Source organism: Xiphophorus hellerii, chromosome 6, assembly GCF_003331165.1.
Source record: "Xiphophorus hellerii strain 12219 chromosome 6, Xiphophorus_hellerii-4.1, whole genome shotgun sequence".
NCBI lineage: Eukaryota > Metazoa > Chordata > Actinopteri > Cyprinodontiformes > Poeciliidae > Xiphophorus > Xiphophorus hellerii.
The window spans coordinates 5,440,955-5,462,911 of NC_045677.1; the positions used below are offsets into that span (position 1 = coordinate 5,440,955).

At 40.4% G+C, this 21,957-nt stretch overlaps 2 protein-coding genes across 3 annotated transcripts; one reads left to right on the forward strand and one right to left on the reverse strand.

Moving 5' to 3' along the window:
- Positions 1-1,144: 1,144 nt before the first annotated feature.
- gpbp1l1 (GC-rich promoter binding protein 1-like 1) lies at positions 1,145-19,353 on the reverse strand. Of its 2 annotated transcripts, none has more exons than XM_032564679.1 (12): positions 19,180-19,353; positions 14,908-16,304; positions 13,532-13,646; positions 10,143-10,272; positions 7,054-7,385; positions 6,888-6,963; positions 6,617-6,807; positions 4,770-4,913; positions 4,465-4,620; positions 3,520-3,644; positions 3,340-3,442; positions 1,145-1,963 (listed from the first exon to the last, which is right to left on the reverse strand). In XM_032564679.1, exons 3-12 carry the CDS (start codon positions 13,589-13,591, stop codon positions 1,793-1,795), a joined length of 1,488 nt encoding a protein of 495 aa, XP_032420570.1. In that variant the 5' UTR covers positions 13,592-13,646; positions 14,908-16,304; positions 19,180-19,353; the 3' UTR covers positions 1,145-1,792. The 2 variants fall into 2 exon arrangements, with proteins under 2 accessions (XP_032420570.1, XP_032420571.1); XM_032564680.1 differs by lacking the exon at positions 19,180-19,353 and adding an exon at positions 18,993-19,010.
- Positions 19,354-19,626: 273 nt separating this feature from the next.
- LOC116721153 (transmembrane protein 69-like) lies at positions 19,627-21,694 on the forward strand. Its single transcript, XM_032564708.1, has 3 exons — positions 19,627-19,874; positions 19,961-20,005; positions 20,947-21,694. The coding sequence occupies exons 2-3, from the start codon at positions 19,967-19,969 to the stop codon at positions 21,631-21,633; spliced, it is 726 nt and encodes a 241-aa protein (XP_032420599.1). The 5' UTR covers positions 19,627-19,874; positions 19,961-19,966; the 3' UTR covers positions 21,634-21,694.
- Positions 21,695-21,957: the final 263 nt, after the last annotated feature.

Below are 21,957 nucleotides of genomic sequence, written 5' to 3' on the forward strand. Positions count from 1 at the left end.
TGGATTTTTGACCACTGACCAATCAGCGAACAGAAGACGTAGTAAACAATGGCGTTGATTTTCTGCGCCATTTTAGAATTGTAGTTTGAGCAATGGCGGCAGATTAAATGAACCAAGCCAATCAACAGCAGCACCTAAGAAACGACTGAAGCATTTACAGAACTGGAGCCACAATAAGATTCAACTAAACACTTGCCCTTTATTAAGTCGGTGGATTTTATTAGAAGCTTCATAGTAAAGGGGCTGAACACGAACTTACGCCAGACCTGTTTTTTGGCGTAACACGAAAATCATCCCCTAACATTTTATAATTACTGCACTACTTGGTGTTGGGTTTGCTAAAGCAGTGAAATACATTGAACCCTAATGTAGGCGAATTAACATTTTTGCTTTACTGACACAACCTGACTAATTAAAGGGGGCCAAGAATACCAGGATTAGAGTTGAGATTTATGGCCTGAGCTGAACCCATCAGGCAAAAAAAAAAAAATTTGCTAGATGTTTGGGCTCAGGCTTCTGGGGAACGTTTAACAGGCCTACAATACGTCCAGTCCAGAAAAGCCAAAAGAGAAAGTGCGATGAAAAGTTAACAGCACTGCCCTGCTCTTATCACACATCCCAGAAGATAAGCACTTGACTCATCCTGCGGTGGCAACAAAATGGAGCTAGAAGAAGTAAAACAAAAGCTCAAAACAGGAGAAGTTACACCGCTTACACAAATTATGGTCTATAAATAAAAGCAAAAAAGTCTTAATTAAAATATCAGGTTTACTTTGGACATGGGCTTATAGCTCATGTTAATTGGTTGGGATGGATCAATGCCTGTGGGTTAGTGTTGGATTTATAAGGCCTGATCTAAACACCAGCTAAGATCACCTACAATTATAACCATAATGTGAGATAAAAGCAGCTCAATTACCTACAACAGTCAATCTGGGGCCTTTCAGACCGGACGGGACGCGTCTCTGAAAACACAAAGTTAGCTGGAAAAACCGTAAACGCAACTCCAGCAACAAATCCTAATCTATTTTAAATATGACAGTCAACATTAAAATGACAGAAAGAAAAATATCACAGACTTGTTTTTGTACATTTCAGTACCCTTCCTAAAGTTTCCAACCTATAGAAAACATTAGCTCTAGTGTCTTCTTGGAGCAACTTTATTTTGTAGAAAGGCATTAAAGAAAGCAAAAACATTTCATTCTTCAAAGTTGAGCTAAAAACAACCCTGTAGTCTCAAAAAAAAAGGCAGCATTTCATTTTTTTTTTCCTTTTACAACTGGCCTAGACAAAGTAAAGAGTTTTGGAGATGAAACACCACAGTAGTCAAGATTCATAGTGAAACATATCAGCTTGTCAGGAACCAATTTTTATTAATATCATTATTAATGTGTCATCAGCATCATCAATGAAATGAGTTAGTCTGTTTAAAGCAGAATCAAGTGTGCATTCATTGCCCTTCTTTTCTTGATGAACACTTCAGTTCAACAAAGCGAGGAAGAAAAAGGAAGAGGGTGAGGAGAGGGAGGAGGAGGAGGGTCAGAGGTCAAAAGGACTGCAGTGAAGGAGGAAACGCAGGGAAAACGACGTCTGGCAGAGCAGGAATCTCCCCCTTCACTGGGATATGATTGGTTTTTCCCTTGTGCAAGAATGACGAAAAAAAAAACAAAAAAAGAAAAAAATTTCAAAATGGTGCTCTAAAAAGAAAAGATGAGACAGGAAGAGGGGGTTGCTTGCTGGGATGTGGTGTTGGCTGTTTTTTTTGTTGGATGTTTTGTTCCGTAAAGCCGTGTTAGGATCTGGTGCAGTCGTCGTCGTCCGAGGTCTGGCTGCTGCTACTGGTTTCGGACTCGGAGCCCTCCTCCACGCGCGCCTCCGCCACACTCCTCCAGGGGGTGAAGTGGAGGGTCACGCCCCGCGTCCTGGGGAGAACCCCGTTTCTCTGCATGCCGTTCTTCTTCAGCTGGTAGAAAGAAAAGCCCCCCCCCCCCCACCAAAAAAACAAAACAAAACAACACACAAATGAGTTGATGAGCAGGGTTCACCACAGGAAAATTCAAGCATTTTTAAGGTACGTTTTCATACTTTTGCAGCATCACACTTGGTCGGTAACACTGGTCAACAGCCAAAAAAAAAAACATCTGGGGTTTGTCAACTGTTTTAGGGTCATTTTGATGAGGCCAATCACATTTGTTTTTGCTCAATTAGGTCAACTTTCTGAAATATGGAACAACATGAGCGTCAAAATGCGTGACCTGTTCCGACACCTGGATCGGTTTCCTGAGAATCTGGATCAATGAGTGATGAGAGTGAATTGAGCATTACGTCTTTATTGTGTAAAATTCTCCGTCTCTTTCCTGTTCTCTCCTCCTGCTCATCAGTGTTTATGATTCAATTTACAGAAATCCTAGTTTGCAACATTTCATTAACGTACTGTTAGAAAACTTTATTTTTTTTTCTCCCAAGACTTTGTCGGATGAAGCGTTAACAGGGATGAACTGATGTCACTAAAATGTCATCAATTTAGTCAGAAGGTCAGATTTCTCTAAATCAAGTTTAGAATAAAAACCTGACCAGATTGAGGAAAAATGGATGTGATTTTTGCGTTCAGTGGTGCAAAATAATCCTAATTCAGTTGAAAAAAACATAGGAAATTTCCAAAATATATATTTTTTATAACCAAGTGTAATAAATACAAATGAACTTAATAAAAAAAAAAACACAGCTTCAGTTCACTACCTACACAATGGAGTATTAAGGACACGCTAAGAAAAAATATATATGTTTTTTATAAAATTAGCACAACAGAATCATAATATTACGAGAATAAAAAGTCATTACAATTTTATTCTCGTAATATCTGAGCTTTATTCTCATAATGCTGCAACTTCATTCCATGATATGACTGTTCTTGTAATACAACTTTATTTTCGTATTATTTCGAGTTTATTTTTGTAATAGGACTTTAACCTCAATTTTATTTTCATATTTTTTCTTAGTATGACTAATACCAGTTACTCTTAATATTGTTACTCTGAGGAAAACCATCTGGAAATTGAGTTATTATCTCAAGAAGTCTATCGGGGGGAAAAGCATGTACGTAAAATGCCCAATCTTGGCTCCCGCATTAATCCAACATTAAATTCCACTTTATTACAAAACCGTAGTTTCAGTATCAAGCCCCATCAAGGACTTCATACAGAAATCAAGCACTTTCCAAACCTTGAAAACACCTAATTGAATTTCAATCATTTTGAAGGATTTCCTGGCCCCGTATGAACCCTGAATGAGGAAAGCAGAACAACTTCTGATCGCATTTCCTTTCCTGCCAGCCCTCACCTGTTCTGTTTTAGTTTGGAACTCTCTCAGCTCGTCTTCTGTCAGAGGGAGGAAGTTGTCATCGTTTTCTGGGTACTCCTGCCAGCCCATGGCCTTCAGCAACCTGCACCGATTCCCAACGTTAGCTGGTCGCGCCCAGAATTTGTGCGACTCAAGACCCAGCCGGCCGGTTTTCCTCACCTGTGCTCTGCCTCCAGGGAGCTGGACAGGTGTTCAGTATCCGAGTCGCTGAGGGAGTAGGACAGGCCGTTGGCGTGGCACACCTCCTCGCTGTACGCTTTGGGCTCTGGGGTGCTGCTCTCGCCCTGAGGAGGAGAACAAAACAAACAAACGCATAAAACAACATGTTAACAAAAAATAAAACGGACGGTGAGATGTCGCCGCTAAATTAAAGCAAAAACACACAAAAAAAAATCTTTTCAAACTTGGTCTAGGTCTGTCGCGATAAACAACAAGTCAGTAAATCGAACGATAAATGAAAATTATCGACCTCATTTTAATTTAGCGGCTTTATCGTTTCTTCCTGCCTTTTTCTCTTTCTATTGATGACACAGGATGAAAAGAGGCTCACTGACTCCTCACTTCCTCACTTCCTCAGTGTAAGGGAGGAGTGAACTATTGCATCAGGTAGTCACATAATCCCATCTTCTCTATCTAAATCTATTGATTATTGAAGGGCAATATCGTATACAGACTTCATAATCTGTCAATCTTTTGATTGAGTGTAGTTTTTATTTCCACTTTGGTTTTATGTTGTGTTTAGTTTTTGTTCAAGTACATTTTTTGTTAACAGCAACTGAGTGTCCGTTTTATTTTTGTTTTTTTGTTTACCAGTTCTTTTGGAAATGAGGTGTATTTATTTTTGGCAGAATGTGCTTTCATTATTATGTCATTACCATAACATCAGTTGAAAATGGTCTTCATACAATATTTTTGTTTATCGCAATCATTTTTGAGACAATCGCTCAACAAAATTTGTTCTAACCAGATTTTACACAACACCGCCTCTTATTTTCATTCATATCCCTTAAACTTTTTTACCACCACAAAATTGGGCATCATTTTGAAATGGAAGGAAAAGAGCGACAGTTCTTAACTCCCGTAGGTCGGAGCTGGCCGCCTCACCTCTCCTGATGTTCCCGGGCTGCTGCTGGTCGTCAGCTCTCCGGTGCCCTCGTCCTTTAGAGTTCGCAGGAACTCGCTCTTCCGGTCCGGACCGCGGCGCATCAGCTTCAGCCTGGAGGGAGCGATGTCTATGGGGGGAGTCGTGCTGGAAGGGTGCTGCGGGGAGTCACAGGAAAAGTTTAGCGTCTTTGTCCAAAATGACACAAACGTCCGCCGCTCATCATTTCGGACGGTTCATGTCGCAGTGTGTCGGTTCTCAGCTTTGTGTTTCAGAAGCGTCGGGTGTCAGGCGGTTCGACTCTAACCTCTTTCTGGGTGTTGTGCTGCGGTGCGCTGGCAGGGGTGCTGGGTTTGGCTGCAGCGACGGGGCTGGTGAAGACTGAATCCCGGCCTGGCATGTGAAGGCCAGACTTGGTGATCTCCCTACCACCGGCTTTCCACTGGGTGCTCTGGAGAAGACCACAAGTCGCTTTTTTATTATTATTTTTTTATTTCCCCATTTTCACCACATCAAATATTTTCGTCAGCTCCAGACATCACCATATATGTTTTGTAAAGATTATTATTGGCAATAGGTTCCAGAAACAGGTCATTACAACCTGAACTAGCTCAATAACTGATAACAAGGATTATGAAGCATCTTGATGAAGACATACAAAGAGCTCCATTAACTCCTCCATTTTCATCCCAACACACGCGACTGTTCAGAAAAAGGCCTCTATTGAAATGTTTTGATGAATCTCTGCTGCCCCCCTGTGGCCTAACTGTGCTAAAACCTAAAACCTGTTATCCCTGAAGAAAGAGGCTTAAATTTGTAATAGTAACTAATTCTTAGGCCTGTCATGATAACAAATTTTGCTGAACAATTAATTGTCTCAAAAATTATTGCGATAAACGATAATATTGTTTGAAGACCTTTTTAAACTGATTTAATGGAAATGACGTAATAATCCATGCGATTTCTTGCCAAATATAGATAGGTTTTCTTTTGAAAATAAAGTGCAACACTGGAACTGATAAACAAACAAAACAACCAAAAACAAAAATTAAATGGATTCTCAGTCTCCATTAACAAAAAACACACTTGAAAAAAAACTAAACAACATAAAGCCAAAGTGTAAATAAATACTGCATTCAACCAAAAGAGTGCAGATTATGAAGTCTGTATATTATGTTGCCCTTCAGTAATAATTAGATTTAAATAGAGAAGATGGGCACATCGACTACCTGATGCAATAGTTCACACTACATGATTTTTTGCTCCTATTTTTCCCCTTATTGTTGATCTTTCTAAGATTGTGTGGTGTGTTATGGTAGATCATTGTTGCCGCTCTGATCTAAATCAGGGTTTTTCCCGACTGGGAGCGTTAACGCAGCCTGTTGAATGTGACAGGCAGCCAATCAGAAAGCGTGGATTCCCTCCTGCTTTCTGAGGGGAAATTACTGAGGGGAATCCCAAACAGCTGACAGCACAACCCGAAGTCCAGCATGTGGAAACCACATTAATGTTTATTCAACATGCAAAGAATATAGAAATGACAAGGGGGGGAGTTGGAGCGAAATTGCTACCGCAGTTGATAAACCCGGTAACTTTTCAGCTGTTCTTCGTTAACGTGACGTAAATAGGTTATAATGATTTTCATTCAGTCAGGACTTTACGCTGACACTAGCAACATGCATTGCAGGTAGATTGTAGTAAAGCATTGATTAATGCCTGGTTTTAAAATTAGTTCACTGGACTTGTAGCCATTATTTTGTGCCCATTGTTGGAAATCACTCGATCGAACCGTTATACCTAGGATTTCTGTCGGCTAATGTGTGGTTTCAGGTTTTGAAAATGGGCCGACAGCTTTAAGATCGTGTCTTGTGCGCTGGGCTTTACACTAAGGAAACGAGGAAAGGGAGGAGTCAGTGGAGAGCACCGGAGTTGAGCCTTTTTTTCATTCAGTGTCATCAACAGAAAAAGAAAAAGGCCAGAAGAGACGATAATGCCGATAATTAAAATGACGTCGATAGTTTTAATTTATCGTATGATTAATCGATTTATCGTTTATCGCGACAGGCCTACTAATTCTGAGAGAAAACAGCATGTAAAACTATCAGAAGCTAAGTACAATGTCTGCCTCTTCTGGGGCCCCTCTGCCCTCCCTACCTTGGTGGGGGCCACAGCAGGCTTGGGGACCAGGTTCTTGTAGACGCTGGAGCCCGTGAGGGGAGCTTTGCTGCCGTTGGTGGGCAAGGTGCCAGCAGTGGCGAACCCTGCAGAGAACCCGGCGTCCTCCTTGGAAACCTTCTTGATGACCAGCATTTTGGACACCATCTGTTTGCTGACAGGAGGGTTTTCTGGAACAGACGGATAAGAATTCGTGTTACCAGCAGAGACATTCGATCGTTGCGACTCGGCCGACTAGATGATCTCGTACCCCACACCCCGGCGTGGGGAGCAACTGTTCGCATCGGAGTGCCAGACTTTCCAGTTGTTTCAGGGTTGAGGGAGGGCTGCAAAAAAAAAACCCAAAACATTTTAGATACTGTAAAAAAAGAAAAAAGTTGAAGTTAGCTTCTAGTAAATTGGTATTCAGAACTCACAAAGTCCTCTTCTACAAAATTCAGCTTGTCGTCCTTGCCGTCTTTGCGTTCCTCGTTGGGGAACTTGTCCTGGTACGAGGTTCCCTTGCGGGGATGAAAGTTGCCGTTGCGCTGCCGGTGCCCCCCCTGCCTGTCCCTGTCGCCTCCGCCCCGCTTGGGGTGGCGCCCCTGGTGGTGGTGGCCGTCCTGGGCGCTGCCGCGCGGGGCTCCGTGCCAGTTGGGCGCTTCCTTCCAACAGGAGCCCCCCGCCAGTCCGCCGTGCCCACCCTTGGCCACCCCGGAGTCCACAGAGTCATGCCTCAGGAGCAGCGAGGGCTGCTGCCAGCCATCACCTGAAAATACATTTAATAAACAAAAACATATCATAATGACAGCAAACTGTCCTGGATTAAACCTCCACCAGCTGCAGTTTATAATATACAGTCATATAAAAAAAAGTTTGGGCACCCTCTATTAATCTTAATTATTTTTATCTCTAAATATTTGGATGTTTGCAACAGATATTTCAGTTTGATACAACCAACAACTTATGGACACAGTAATATTTCAGTATTGAGGTTTATTGGACTAAAAGAAAATGTGCAATATGCATTAACACAAAATTTGACAGGTGCACAAATATGGGCACCTCAACAGAAAAGTGACATTAATGTTTAGTAGATCCTCCTTTTGCAAAAATAACAGCCTCTAGTCGCTTCCTGTAGCTTTTAATGAGTTCCTGGATCCTGGATGAAGGGATTTTTGATCTTCTTTGCAAAACAATTCCAGTTCAGTCAAGTTTGATGGTCGCCGATGGATTTGATGGACAGCCCGCTTCAAATCATCCCACAGATGTTCAATGAGATTCAGGTCTGGGGCTGGGATGGTCATTCCAGAACATTGTAATTGTTCCTCTGCATAAATGCCTGAGTAGATTTGGAGCGGTGTTTTGGATCATTGTCTTGATGAAATATCCATCCCCGGCGTAACTTCAACTTCGTAACTGATTCTTGACTTTTTTTTTTTATTCTCAAGAATCTGTTGATATTGAGTGGAATCCAGGCAACCCTCAACTTTAACAAAATTCCCAGTGCCGACATTGGCCACGCAGCCCCAAAGGATGATGGAACCTCCTCCAAATTTTACAGTGGGTAGCAAGGGTTTTTCTTGGAATACTGTGTTTTTTTTGCTGCCATGCATAACGTCTCTTTTTTAATGACCAAACAACTCAATCTTTGCTTCATCAGGCCACAGGACCTTATTCCAAAATGAAGCTGGCTTGTCCAAATGTGCTTTTGCATATTTCAAGCGACTCTGTTTGTGGCGTGCTTGCAGAAAAGGCTTCTGTCGCATCACTCTCCCAAACAGCTTCTCCTTGTGCAAAGTGCGCTGAATTGTTGAACGATGCACAGTGACACCATCTGCAGCAAGATGATGCTGCAGGTCTTTGGAGGTGGTCTGTGGGTTGTCCTTGATTGTTCTCACCATTCTTCTGCTCTGCCTCTGATATTTTTCTTGGCCTTCCATTTCTGGGCTTAACAAGAACTGTCCCTGTGGTCTTCCACTTCCTTACTATGTTCCTCACAGTGGAAACTGACACCTGAAATCTCTGAGAGAACTTTTTGTATCCTTCCGCTAAACAACTATGTTGAACAATCTTTGTTTTCAGATCATGTGAGAGTTGTATTGAGGTCCCCATGATGCCTCTCTTCAGAGGAGATTCAAATAGGAGAACAACTTGCAACTGGCCACCTTAAATACCTTTTCTCATGATTGGATACACCTGGCTATGAAGTTCAAAGCTTAATGAAGTTACAAAACCAACTTTGTGTTTCAGCAAGTCAGTGAAAAGTAGTTGGGAGTTTTCAAATCAATAAAATGATAAGGGTACCCAAATTTTTGCACCTGTCAAATTCTGTTTCAATGCATATTGCACATTTTCTGTTAGTACAATAAACCTCAATTCAATACTGAATTATTACTGTGTCCATCAGTTATTAGATATATCAAACTGAAAAAGCTGTTGCAACAGCCACATATTTAGAAATAAAAAGATTTAAGATTAATAGGGGTGCCCAAATTTTTTCACATGACTGTACATAACTGAGTCCAAAATTTTTTTTATTACACAAACTTCATGTAGAATAATAAATCAACACAAAGTTGGACATAGAAGTGAAGTAGGAGGCAACGGATACAAGATTCTACAGAAACATTTTTAAAAAATGAGGCGCACGTTGCTATTTAGCCTTTATCTTGATACCCCTACATTTATTTTCAAAAAGTCCACAAGTTATGAGTTAGAAAGGCCTAGTCAAAGGGCAGACCCAAGCTCATTTGAGGATATGGAGCAAAACTTTCAAATTGATCCCCTTCATCCGGTCTGATGCTTTCTACTATTTGCGTTTACTCAATATTTTTATCATTTCTCTGCTATTTGGACAAATTATTTTTCCCTTGCATTGATCAACAAAGTAATCTTAGATCTTGAGATCTAAGTCTCCAGAGAAAAGTTGGTTGCTATGGAGACACTCCAAAGACACCCGCAGCTGGAATCCCACCAACGCCGGTTTAGAAGGACTGTTCTCTACTAATACAAGAAAGCAGGGCTGGACATTTATAGTATCGCTTATCATTTATAGTGATACATTTCTTATGATTGTCGCTGCGATAAAGTCCAATTAATGCAGTTTAAAAACCTCCAAAATGGTCTGTATTGGTACACTTTTTTTCTCCACCGTTTGTTCGATGTGAGCATCAATAAATCTGAAAATATGATTAAATGCTCGGGCGCAACCAGCTGTTGCATACAGAAAACGCCCAGTAGAAATTCGGCCATTGTTTTGGCGCCCGCTTTAGCGCAGCACCCACATGCGACGCGGGCAGCACCTACCTACTTTAATGTTTTTCAAGAGCAATATTTGTGTTTTTGGGGCTATAATTGCTGTGACACGCAGTCACTGGCGCACAGCTACCTAAAAAAGAAGTAACAAATAGTTCTCATCACGTTTATCGTTATCACAACAGCACCACAAAGTACCGTGATAACCGTGCGTCCATATCGCCCACCCCCTAGATGGAAGTCTGAAATAAGGTCAGTAAGGGGTTACCTGCTGGAGCACGCAGGGAGCCGTTGTTGAAGAATCCATCAGAGGAGTTGTGGCGGCGGCGACTCACAGCAGGTCTGGCGTCTCTGTGGTGGTGAGGCTCACCTTGCTTGTCAAGGTTGGCAGCAGGGGACTGAAGGACGACAGAAAGGCAGCCGTGGGTCAACCAGGAAACACGATCCAACAACAGAGGAACTTTTTACGCCTCCATATTCTTCAGGATACAGTAAAACAGTAGAACAGAGAAGGTGAAGCTCTCTGAATATTCTTTAGGAGGTTCTGATGGAGTGCAAACGTTTATGATCCATCTCAGCAAAAAAACTGAAAATCTTACCGAGTATTTTTGATTTGGTTTCTACGGCAAATATGTTAGTTTTGTCTCATTTCAAATTTTCTAACTCGCAAGTAACTTTTCAGCAAGATGTAGGAGCTTGTTTTAAGTCAATTATTCTTTAATATTGATTTTAAAAAGTATAAATTCCACTGGCAGATTATTTCATTAACAAGACATTTTCCCATGTTACAAGTAAAATTACCTGCCAGTAGAACTAATACATTTTCCAGCAATATTAAGAACTTATTTAGTAAAAACAAGCTCCTCCATCTTGCTAAAACAGCTTCTTGTAAGTTAATTTTGTTTTATTTCAACTGTACTTAGATATTTGCACTAGATCAAAAATACTTGGCAAGATTCTTTTGTTTTTGTTGACTGTGTAATTGCTTTTCTTTCAAAACAACTTACTAAGTTAAAGAGTAACTAGGGGAACCTAAAGTAGAGCAGGAAATTAAATGAATAAAAGTCACCACACAGACCGAAAGCGAGGACCGCAACTACTGCGACGTAGCCGAACCCTCGACCCGTCGCTTTGTGAAGTCCGAAGGTCAATTCAGATTGACACGCCTGCCTGATCACTTCCACAACATAAAAATATCTCCTGGGGAGTAAACTAGAGTTTCAACTTGTTATGTGAACACAGACGGATGGAAGAAGTCGACCCAGAGGTCAAATAAAGTGCCAAACAGTCGGTAACAAAGAGCAGCTTCCTGTTTCTAGTATTACAGCTTTAGGAAGTCCGCTCACACAAAACAGCAGCCGAAGAACTGGTTTTGCAGCTTTAAATGACGGCGCTTCACACGACCGGTCTCATCCTCTTCCTTCTTCGCATGTTGTAAAAATTACAACCGCAAACCTCGGCGTGTTTTGTCTGGTTGCTCAACACAAAGGAGTGCGTGATAGTAAAGTAGGAGAGAATTATACACAGGTTGTAAAAAATAAAACAAACAAACTCTGAGACATGTGTTTTCAGAGTCAGTATTTAGTAGAGCAAGTTTTGCTGCAGGTTTTCTATGTGGATTTTCTTCCCCCTCATATGACCGAAATCCATTTAAGTCTTGCTACAAATTCCCAATTGAATTTCAGTCTGGGCTTTGACTGAGCCATTGTAATGCACGAATATGCGTTCATCCCCAGGACCAAAAATGGAGGAGCAGCATACAGTTTTTACGCTCCGCAAATCTGGAACAAACCTCCAGAAAACTGAAAAACCTCCAAAAACGTTTTTTTTGTTGTTTTTTGTAAAATCAAGGCTAAAAACTCATCTGTTCAAAGTTTCCTTTCACTCATAATAATTGGACCATTGACTGACATATTTGTTGCATATTTGCTTGATCATTTTTGACAAAATGCAATGTTTATTGCTCGTTTCATAATAGGTGACCTTTTGATTTTTTTTATGGTATAAAGCACTTTGAACTGCTTTGTTGCTGAAATGTACGACGCAAATAAACTCCAAAAAAATCTATTGAGGTTTGTGGTTGTAACATAAAGGTGAATAAAGTTAAAAGGGTCTGAACATGGACAAAAAGTTACAATTAAAACAGTTTTTTTTTTTGTGGCAACCATAGATGCAGAGCAAGAAAACACCAACAGTCAGCAGAAAACACACCTGCTGTAGCTTCTGTTTGACGCATGTCCATGTCGGAAAACAAATCTTTGCACTCAGTCAAGTTTAAAGCCTGGTTTTATTCCACTGTCTACCTCTAGGCACACAGACCGTTCAAGGGAAACACCGTTTATTACAAATCCTTTGATAAAACAGATAATGTTTATTCACACATATATATTCTGTGCAGTAAAGCCATCTTGTTCCATTTGACGCAGAACCACTCAATCACGGCAACACAAACACAAAAATTAAACCTCGGAAGTAACAGAATACTGAGCCTGAGGAAATATGAAATCATGTTCAAATACTGCCATTAAAACTATAATTAAAAATTTTTGTTTGCAACCACAGACACGTAACCGAGAATTTAGGTACGGTTGTCTATGAAAAACTTGGTTTCTGTTAAGATTCCTGCAGCGCAGAGGCATTATTCACATTATGGGGACGCCTAGTGTTTAGGAGGGGAACTGCCAGCTTGTATCCTTTTTATTGTTTATCATAAGTAATTTAGTAAAAGCTTATGCAATGAAAGAAGTTGAAAGATTACATAAATCAAACTGATTTATATAGTTTAGATGCTGTTATCACTGTATAAACTGCAACAGGAAAGCAACTTGAAGAGGAACAAAGAGCTGCATAAACTAGATTTAAAAACAAAATCAAAAATAAGGTCAGTTACATCAAAGCAGACTGCAGACAGTAGAAAGCAAATTAATAATTGGACAGCAAAAGACACATAGCAGGAATTTTTTATATAGAATTTTAATTTTAAATACAAAATGTTTATATATTTTTATAGTTTTGTTTTATTTACTGCTTTGACTGTGTTGTTCTTTCAGTAAATGGCCTTTTTTTTGACTCTATAAACTCCAGTTAACGATTAATCAACAACTAAATGAGTTGACGATTGCTCCAATAATCGATTAATCACAGTTACTCGTTTCAGTTCTAATCGGTTGTGGAAATTCTGCATGAAAATAGAAAAAAATAACGTTTAACTAGCTTTTTATATGCATGTTATAAGCAAATATATCGACGGGTTTTAGAACATTTTGATCAAAATTACTGAAAGCCACAGTGGAGGGTCTAAAGAGCCACACAGACCCCTGCAAAACGCAAAATAAAATTAAAAAAAATCTATGAAACTGCTCCTACCTGAGTTAGAAATAGCCAATCAAGATCATCTTTGGTCTGATGAGGTCTTCACTCAGTGTACAACATTTGACTGTTATGCATGTTTTCCTTATTACGGCACTAAAAACCGTTTTGAGGCTCTGCTGCACCACCAACTGACTGCAGTCATCAACCCTGAGGGGAATTTATCTCTGAATGCAGACACACACTCAGATCCCAAGATATACTGGAGCAGTGAGTGCAACCCCCCCCCCAAAAACAAAACAAAAAAACGCTTTCAATCCTTTGACACACACACATGTATTTCGCTACCTTGGCAGGCTGGGGTGTGGAGAAGTTAAGCCAGGCAGGGACAAAGTCATGCTGCGCCATTTAGGTCCAGTGTTTCCGGTCAGTGGATGGAGGCATCAAACCTCATGGCCAGGATCTACAGAAACAATCGATTTCCGGGGATTAAATTCAGGAAGAGATAAGATTCATGTTTTACTCAAAACGCCTCCGATGGTAATTTTGTGTTGGATCAATAAATGATCTGCAGAAAAAGGTCAGAAAAAGGGAAGCCAAAAGGTATTTTTAGTAGGAAACAAAGCAGGATGTGCTGCAGCTGGGCCTGTGAAGTTCATAATCATCTGACAGCTTGGTTGTAAACACACGGTTTAATTTAGCTCCGTGATTCTTTTACCAAAAAATACTTATGTAATACATTTTCTTATGTGGTAAATATGTCATTTTCATTGGAAACGGATGAGTAGGAAAACATAAAAGTTTCCGAATCACTTCTGATTAGTTTTTTTTCATACCAGATACAATTTCTTTTCTAAACAAGAAACTACAAATGACAGAAAACACTTATTTATTTCAATACTCCTGTGTGAGTTGTATTAGGGCTAGGCTACAAGTACTTTTCTTTAATTACGACAATATAGTCATAATATTTCGCAGAACAAAAACGCAATTTTACCAGAATGTCTCAAAATTACGAGAAAAGAAAAGTCGTTTTAATGACAAAAAAGGCTGAATAATTAACTTTCTTTGTTTGTCTTATAAAAATATGACTTCATTCTAGCAATATTGTGACTGTAATCTTGCAATCAAATAAGAAAACAAAGATCTCAACCTGCCCCTTATATTCCGTCATAGAGTTGACCTGAATGAACAATAGCTGTAAAAGACGCCAGTGAAACAAGATGGCCGCCTTGGGCGTACCAACAATACTCTGACCTTTGGGAACAGGAGAGAAAAAAATTCCACATCTTCCAAAAATTAAATCTTCAAAAACGATTAATCAGTTGCTGCCCAGTTTCTACAGAGCGTAGTCACGCGCCAGTAGCTGCGTTTCCATTACAAATGTGTGCAAAACATTGTCGATAACTGTGTCCTAAGAACAATATCAAAACCACGAGAATAAGCTTTTTCACAAAATAAGTCATTAAAAAAAACACGCCGCGCCATCATCCACTTCCTGTCGTCTTCTTTGTCGTTTCCGTCAGTAGTAACACTGGGTTGTTGAAGATGCAAAAATAAGTGCTTGTTTCAGTTTTCCAAAATACGCTAATTTCAGAAAACCACTTCATACCAGTACAAAAACTTGCCGTGTTTCCATTAAGCGGATTTACTATTATAATTCCAATTTGTGCAATTCTACAGTCAAAGGAAACGCAGCTAGTGAGGTGAAACCTGAACATTACCCCAGAGTCTGTTGCTCTGAAGTCCTCTGCCTCCTCTCTCTCTCTCTCTCTGGGCTCGGTTCCTTCAGGCCTGTTGGCACTGATCACGGACAGCGTGCGCTGACAGATGGGAAGCGGCACAAGGAAACCCCCCGCTCCACCTCGACCAGGACAGTGCAGTCCCTTTCTCCAGACGTGGATCCCTTCGTCCAGGATGAAACAGCTGGAGAGAAATTTAAAAAATGGGGTTCTGCTGGAATGATCTGGAGCGCTGATCCAGAAGAACAAAAAAAAAAAAAAACTAGCCAAACGGTGTGACTGGATCTTTGCAGCAGAAGAGCAGGGAGGAAAAAAAGTCTATAAGGAAGAGGTTCCTTTTATATCTCGAATGGAAATTAAATTACGTCTTCCGCACTCTTTTGAAGAAAGCTCTCGCAGTAACTTGTTTTTTCTTTTTTCTTTTAGTTGACAAACTGACTTCTTCAGTTTTGGAAGCACTTGCTCCTATTGTCGTGAAAAACAAAAACTCAAAACTTGATTGGGCTTAAAATTGAATGGCAAAAAAAAAAAAAGACAAAACAAGAGATTTGTCCCTCCCCCCAAAAAAAAGAAAGAAGCTAGTCCCGTCTTATTTTCAGCGGAAGGAAAGAGTCTGGTGTGGAAACTGTGCGTCCTCGAACATGGACGACGCTCGTGAAGCAGTCCCGCTTTGGCTCCAGACGGAGGGAAGAGAGGCCGGTGATGTCCTGCCACACCGCGTGCCGGTTCGCTACAGAGTCGACGAGCCTCTCACCGGATCATTTTTAAAATCTACGCAGGCATGCAACGGAGAAAAAAAAAAAAAAAAAAAAAAAAAGGATTCACAGACAGTCTTATTGGCAATGGAGGTCGCTGGAAGCCGCCGTTCACCTCATTAAACTGGCGGAAAAAAAGACTGTCGTCACTCGAAAGAAAAAGATTCAGCAGACGTTCAAAGTCACATGACAAAGAGAGGAGGTAAAAAAAAAATATATGTAGGCGCGAAGTTACATCGCTGTGATTTTCAGTTTGGGTTAGTGAATTTGAGACGTCGCCGAGTGAGTCATCGTAACGCCGGATTTAGCTTCGGAGCTCATGTAATCACATCTGGAAGATGCCCCTGTAGTTAGGTGTGCTCTGACTGGAGGACACGCAGGACTTCGGCCTGATTTCATAGACGCGTAAGGTCAGAAAGCCTTCATGAAAGTCGCCGAGAGGGAACTGGGACTCGTCCGAGAACGAAGCCTGACAGCGGCTTGATCGGCAGCTTTCTCTGTTAAAGCCAGAGGATGCTGGGAAAACGCCGACGTGTCCGATGTTTGGAAGGCGGAGCTCCGACCGCACGAGATGCTTTCTGGGAAAGTTTCTTCTTGCCGACTGTTCACAGGAACAGACTGGATCTGAAAAACAAAAACAAACCCACAATCATTTATTACGTCGGCAGAGGTAAGAAATGCAACAATCCGGCTTACAATTCATTTTCAGTTTCATATGTCGATAAATCTTTATCTGCACAAATAAACTCCGAAAAGTGCATCCAAGCACATGTTCTCAGTTTGGCGGCAATTAATGAAAATGAAAAATTTAACTTCATGAAAAATGTGACGTTTGGAGAGGAAGGGTTTTTTTCTTGGATTTAAAGATGGTCGCAGTTTCTGATGGGAATCTTGACATTTTAAATCAGGGTTTGTAAAAATTTCCCCACAGAAAAATAGGAGCAATTTCAAGAACTGTCAAGGTTAGTTTTAAAACTTTTCCAGCATCACACTTTAGAGATAAAAACAGAATTAAAATGAACAGACATTTATCATTCATCACAATATTTTGTGAGAGTATTCTATATTCCACAGCATGGGCAAGGCAAATTAAAATGTGACAAAATGTTATGTTCTGAAATGTCTTTCTCTCACACAACCTAAACACCTGACTGGGCTGAGAACAAAACAGTAATTTAACAAAAGAAAAAAATTCACCAATTTTAATAACTTTACTTAACGTATAAAATATAAGCCAACCTTAATTTCATTTACACAGATCAATAAGTCTTCTGAGCCATTAGGAATAATAAATATTTATTACACTGAGACATTCCAAAAAAATTGTGTTAAGGTAATTGACCTTCCTGCTCAAATTAAATTTACACACACACACAAAAAAGAAAACCTTCTAGAAAAAAAAAAAAAAGTTACATTTTCTGTCATTTGGCAAATAGAAATAATTTTGGCAATTATAGCTGAGATAAAATGGGAAAAGTTTAGTCTGATTTAACTCCAGACAGAGATTAAACAAAAAAATATGTGTGTCTTTTAGTTGTATAAAAAAATATCTGGTTTCAACTGCAAACGATTATTTCCAAATGTAGGCTTTTAATCAAGCGTTAGATTGCACTTTATTGCAAAGCTCTGCCGTTTGAATGTCAACCACTTTCACAGATTTTATACAGAAAGCAAGCCCTTTAAAAAAAAAAACCCTGAAAACACATCATTGAAATTCAAGTATTTTCAATGATTTCAAGCCTAAACTTTTCAGTCACCTTAAAAGTTTGAATGAAACTTTAGCATGTGGACAAAACCAGACAAAATGTGCGGTAAATATTTGGCCACAATGAGAAACAGCCAACAAAAAGTCAAGTTGAGACTTTCAAACTTTCAAAAGAGTAATGTACAATTTTTTTTTTTAAACGCTAATGGTCCTCAAACACATATGAGACTGGTTTTGGAATTGGTAGAAAAGGCTAACAATAAACATCTGGAATCATCCTGGATCATCTGGAATTTGTTGTATTGTTTATCGTGAAGTTTTCTTCAAATTTTTATCCATCATCATTGTTGCAATAAAATCCAATTAATGCCGTTAAAAAATAAAACTGACAGTATTGTCGGAGTTGTTTTAAGCAATTTCTCCACTGTTTGTTCCATCAATGAATATCACATACCAAGGGACACTTAACCTAGATAGATAGATAGATAGCATTTATTGTCATTGAACAGAATTCAACGAAATTTCCATTGCATATTAGTGAGTATGAATAATTTTGAGTCCTGTGTTCACGGTAGGGGAAAAAATAAATAAATCAACAATTCAAAATGTGTCACCCAAATTCTTGTTCAACAAAAATATCTAAGAAACTTTTGGAATAAATCAGTAAAAGCCAAAAAAAAAAAAAAACATTAAATGCACTCGTGTTAAACAGAAATTCATGAAAACTTCTCGTAAAATTACATCCTGATAACAATTAGCAACCAAGCAGCTACTACAATAAAATAAAATGTGGAACTGAGAATATATTGCAGCTCTTTAAATAGAAAGTGCAGGTTTAAATCAAGCATTAAAATTCCCTTTATATCTCTAAAGTTGCTACAAACAGCCTAAATGTGTGACATTTACAAAAAAGTCTCTAATTTTAGACATGCTCAAAGAAACAGACGTTCAAAGACTTCTGCTATCATCTGTGAAGTTTTAATTTAGAAGAAACCCGACTGCTCAGCCTCGAAACTGAAGGTCTCTTTCACTGAGTTTTCGTGATGCCATGTCCACGGTGAGCTTCACGCGCAGGGTGAGCCTGGGTGGTTAACGTATCCTCACTAAGCCATTACGTAAGAGCTCATCACCCATGAGTTGGCCGCGGACAGCACTTTGCGACTCATACATTCACTTTATTGTCGGTCAAAATGCACGTGCGCCAATTTCACAGTTAGAAAAATTGCTGGGCTAACAGCTCCTCGTCGTAAACAAGCCCAATGTGCCCACGGAGCTGCAGTAGCAGCCAAATTCAACAGTTACGCGCACGTTTCACCGAGCTAGCTGGCTAAATTTAATTATTTAAAGTGCTGTGGCATATTTCAGAGGGGTAAATATTCCACAGCGTTCCTTAACTAGTTGATAATAACCACCAGAATATTGCGCAGTCATTTATGTCCCACCTCCGCAGCTAGCAAACTGTCTACAAAACTAAGGTTCGCGTTAGCATAGCAATTGTTAGCAAAGAGCTGACATTAACTAGCCTGTTTAGTCGCCCGTGAAAACAAGGAAGTATTTAGCAGGAGTGCGTGGGGTTAGCTGGCTTAGTCGACTTAAAATATACTTACTATTGCAATAATGCATAAAACCACCAATTTGAGCAACTGTCACGGGCATACAAAAGAGGTAAACAGACCAGGCTTGGTTGGAACAACACAGTTTCAAAATGGCTACCTTAGCAGCAGCACCACACATTTATCAGCTTGCTAAGTGCTAGCGAGCTAACTTGCAGTGTTTTATGACGATAGCGCCTACCTTCTCAGGAGCAAGGCAGTCTCGAGTAGAGAGGGATTCCCATACACAGGAACTCTGTGAACACAACAAACACGACTTCTTTCTGTATCTGCAAACTTCTTCGAAAATCGGGCTGTCTACGTTTGTTTGGGCTTTAGGTGCGCTTACGACTGGCGCTGGCACTGAAGGGATTCGAACAGCCTCAACTGTGTTGCGTTCAAGAACTCTCGTCAGTATGCAACGGGCGGAAGTTTTAAACAGCTCGTCAGCGGAACTTTCTGAGGGACGCTCCTTTTAAAAATGCATTCGTACTTAGATAATAGAACACACGCACGAGTATGTCGGCAGAAAATATACCAGTGTTCCCAAAAGCATTCAAAAACCAAAGGGCTGATGATGGGGGACAGTGGAAATGTGCAGCTTTGAATGCAGCTCAAGGAGCCAGTCTAGAGTCAGACTAATCGATGTCAGAATTAAGAGAGGCTTTTAATCGAGCACCGACGGGGTGGCGGGGAGAAAATGACCTCTGGTTTAGCTAGTTCACGTTAACTTCGGCTCCTTTAAGTCGATTTTTTGTAGTCGTTAAGTTGGCCAGGATAAACCGGTAGGAGGCAGCGAATACACAGAGTTACAATTAGGTAAATGTGACGCCCATGCTTTATTCTGAAAGTTATTGCACTTGAAAGCGTTCTATTGCATCAGAGGTTGAATGCTAGGTGAGCAAAACAACAGATTTATGTTGGCTAATAATCCAGATACAAAGGTTGTGCTGTTTTGTTACAAATTTTCTTATAATTTGTAGGTTAAAATGCTGCGGTTTTCATCCATAAGGAAGATAATATTTGGGGTAAGAAAATTAAGCTTGTTTATGTTTACCTGCAGTGTCTTTTAAAAATAGCTGTGGACTATTTCCTTATTTTGTCTGTGTATTTTATTATGATTTAATTTGATAGACAAGTGGTGCCTAATTCTCAAGTGAAAAGTGGAAAATAGTAGAAGGAAACCACAATAGTGTGAGAATAATTTGTGTTCAGTTCCAGCATCCATACTAGTGGAATCCTATTTTGAAGCGCTTACAGCTTGTAAGTCTTTGAGATATGTCCCCACCACTTCCAGGAAGGGACATTTCTCTTACAGAATAGCTCAAACAAAGCCAGATTTGACAAAGAGCAAAGAGGTCTGACAGCTTGTAGAGAATATTCCATAAATACGTTTTGATATAAACCTTCCTATAGTAGCTCCTTCTGCATGTTTAGTGTTGTTCCACTGAATGCTAGCAGATCTAATGGGAAAAGTTCATCAAGTCCAGGTTTTCCCCCCCACAAAACCTGCTAAGCCCAGTGGTAGGGGTGCTCGTGGTCCACCATGATTTTGTATTTAAAAAATGTTAAAAGTTACAAAAATTTGGACATGCCTGAGTCGGCATCATAATTTGGAAATAATAGTGCGCGAGGCTAACGGACTGGTGAAGGGATGACGCACTCCCTCACGCCCAGTTCAATGGGTCAAATAGAAACCTAGTTTAATCCTTCTATACTGTTATTAGTGTATTAAAAAAAAAAAAAAAAATCTATTTAAAATAAATAACATTTAGCCTGGTGGGGCCGCAAGCACAGCCTGGCGGCCCGCCAGGCTTATAATGCACTGAGGGAAAATGAAGTGAAGTCTGATTTCTTTCGGAAGGCGCTGTAAATAGTGGTGTGTTGGTCTTAGCGACAGATTTCACAACATGTGGTAACTTGTGAAACAGGAGTGGTGTTGATGTTTTTTCTGTGCCTTACCACCTAGCATCCAGTGTGGAGATGCATCCATCTGAAACCCAGGCCACCTAGCTACACAACAGGATCCCCGCTGCTGGTTCCTTCCCCATCCGCTGCTTTGTTTACGCCGTTTGGACCCTCATCCGGCAGCGGATGTCGGCGCGTCAGGCCCACGAGCTGGGTGACCTCTCGTCTGTGTCACGGGGATTCAAGAGACGCCTCCGCGAAAGGCACGAGGGCCCTCGCCCAGGCACCGAAACCGGCTCTTTACCTGGGATTCTCGGGCCTCATCCCGTTTCTCTCCGCCCCGCTGTTCATGGCTGCCACCCAGTCCTTCTACCCGGACGTAGCCTACGCTCAGTTGGTGTACGGAGCCTCCATAGTGTCGTTCCTCGGAGGAGCCCGATGGGGCTTTGCCATCCCCGCCGGCAGCCCTGCCAAGCCAGACTGGATGAACCTGGGGAACAGCGTTGTGCCGTCGCTCCTGGCTTGGCTGGCGCTGCTCTGCAGGGACAACGTTACAGAAGGAGCGTTGGTGGTTATAATGGGACTGGGCCTGTCGCTGCATTACGACCTGACCCTGCTGCCGGGCTATCCCGCCTGGTTCAGAGCCATGAGGACCGTTCTCACTCTGGTCGCCACCTTCTCGCTTGTTGCCACGTTGATACTCAAAAAAGTCTGCGTAGAGAGGAAACTTAAGGAGGTGGAGAAGTGAATTATGGGAGGTTTTTTTTTTTAAATTGAACACATAAAATAAATACTTTCTGTATGACAAATTGTCTCAGAAATGATTGTGATACACAATAATATTGTTCTGAGACTATTTTTATGTAATATATTGATAATGGCATAATAATGCAAGTTTGTCCTCTCAAAGACTAATAAACTTAACACTGGAACTAGAAGATATTTTAAATATCTAAAATTAAATGCAACAATCAAAAACAGTAAATACAACAGAAATAAAAACCACACACAACTGAAACCATAAATAAAATGAATAATGTCTCTATGAATAAAATTGCCTTTAAAAAAAAAA

Coding starts and splice junctions, on each gene's coding strand:
- gpbp1l1 (XM_032564679.1), bottom strand. CDS start 13,591: ATGGCGCAGCATGACTTTGTCCCTGCCTGGCTTAACTTCTCCACACCC. Junction 7,386..10,142: donor CTCCCTGCGTGCTCCAGCAG/GTAACCCCTTAC, acceptor ATGTATTTTCAG/GTGATGGCTGGCAGCAGCCC. Junction 3,645..4,464: donor GCCCGGGAACATCAGGAGAG/GTGAGGCGGCCA, acceptor TCTCCTCCTCAG/GGCGAGAGCAGCACCCCAGA.
- LOC116721153 (XM_032564708.1), top strand. CDS start 19,967: ATGCTGCGGTTTTCATCCATAAGGAAGATAATATTTGGG. Junction 20,006..20,946: donor TAAGGAAGATAATATTTGGG/GTAAGAAAATTA, acceptor CTTACCACCTAG/CATCCAGTGTGGAGATGCAT.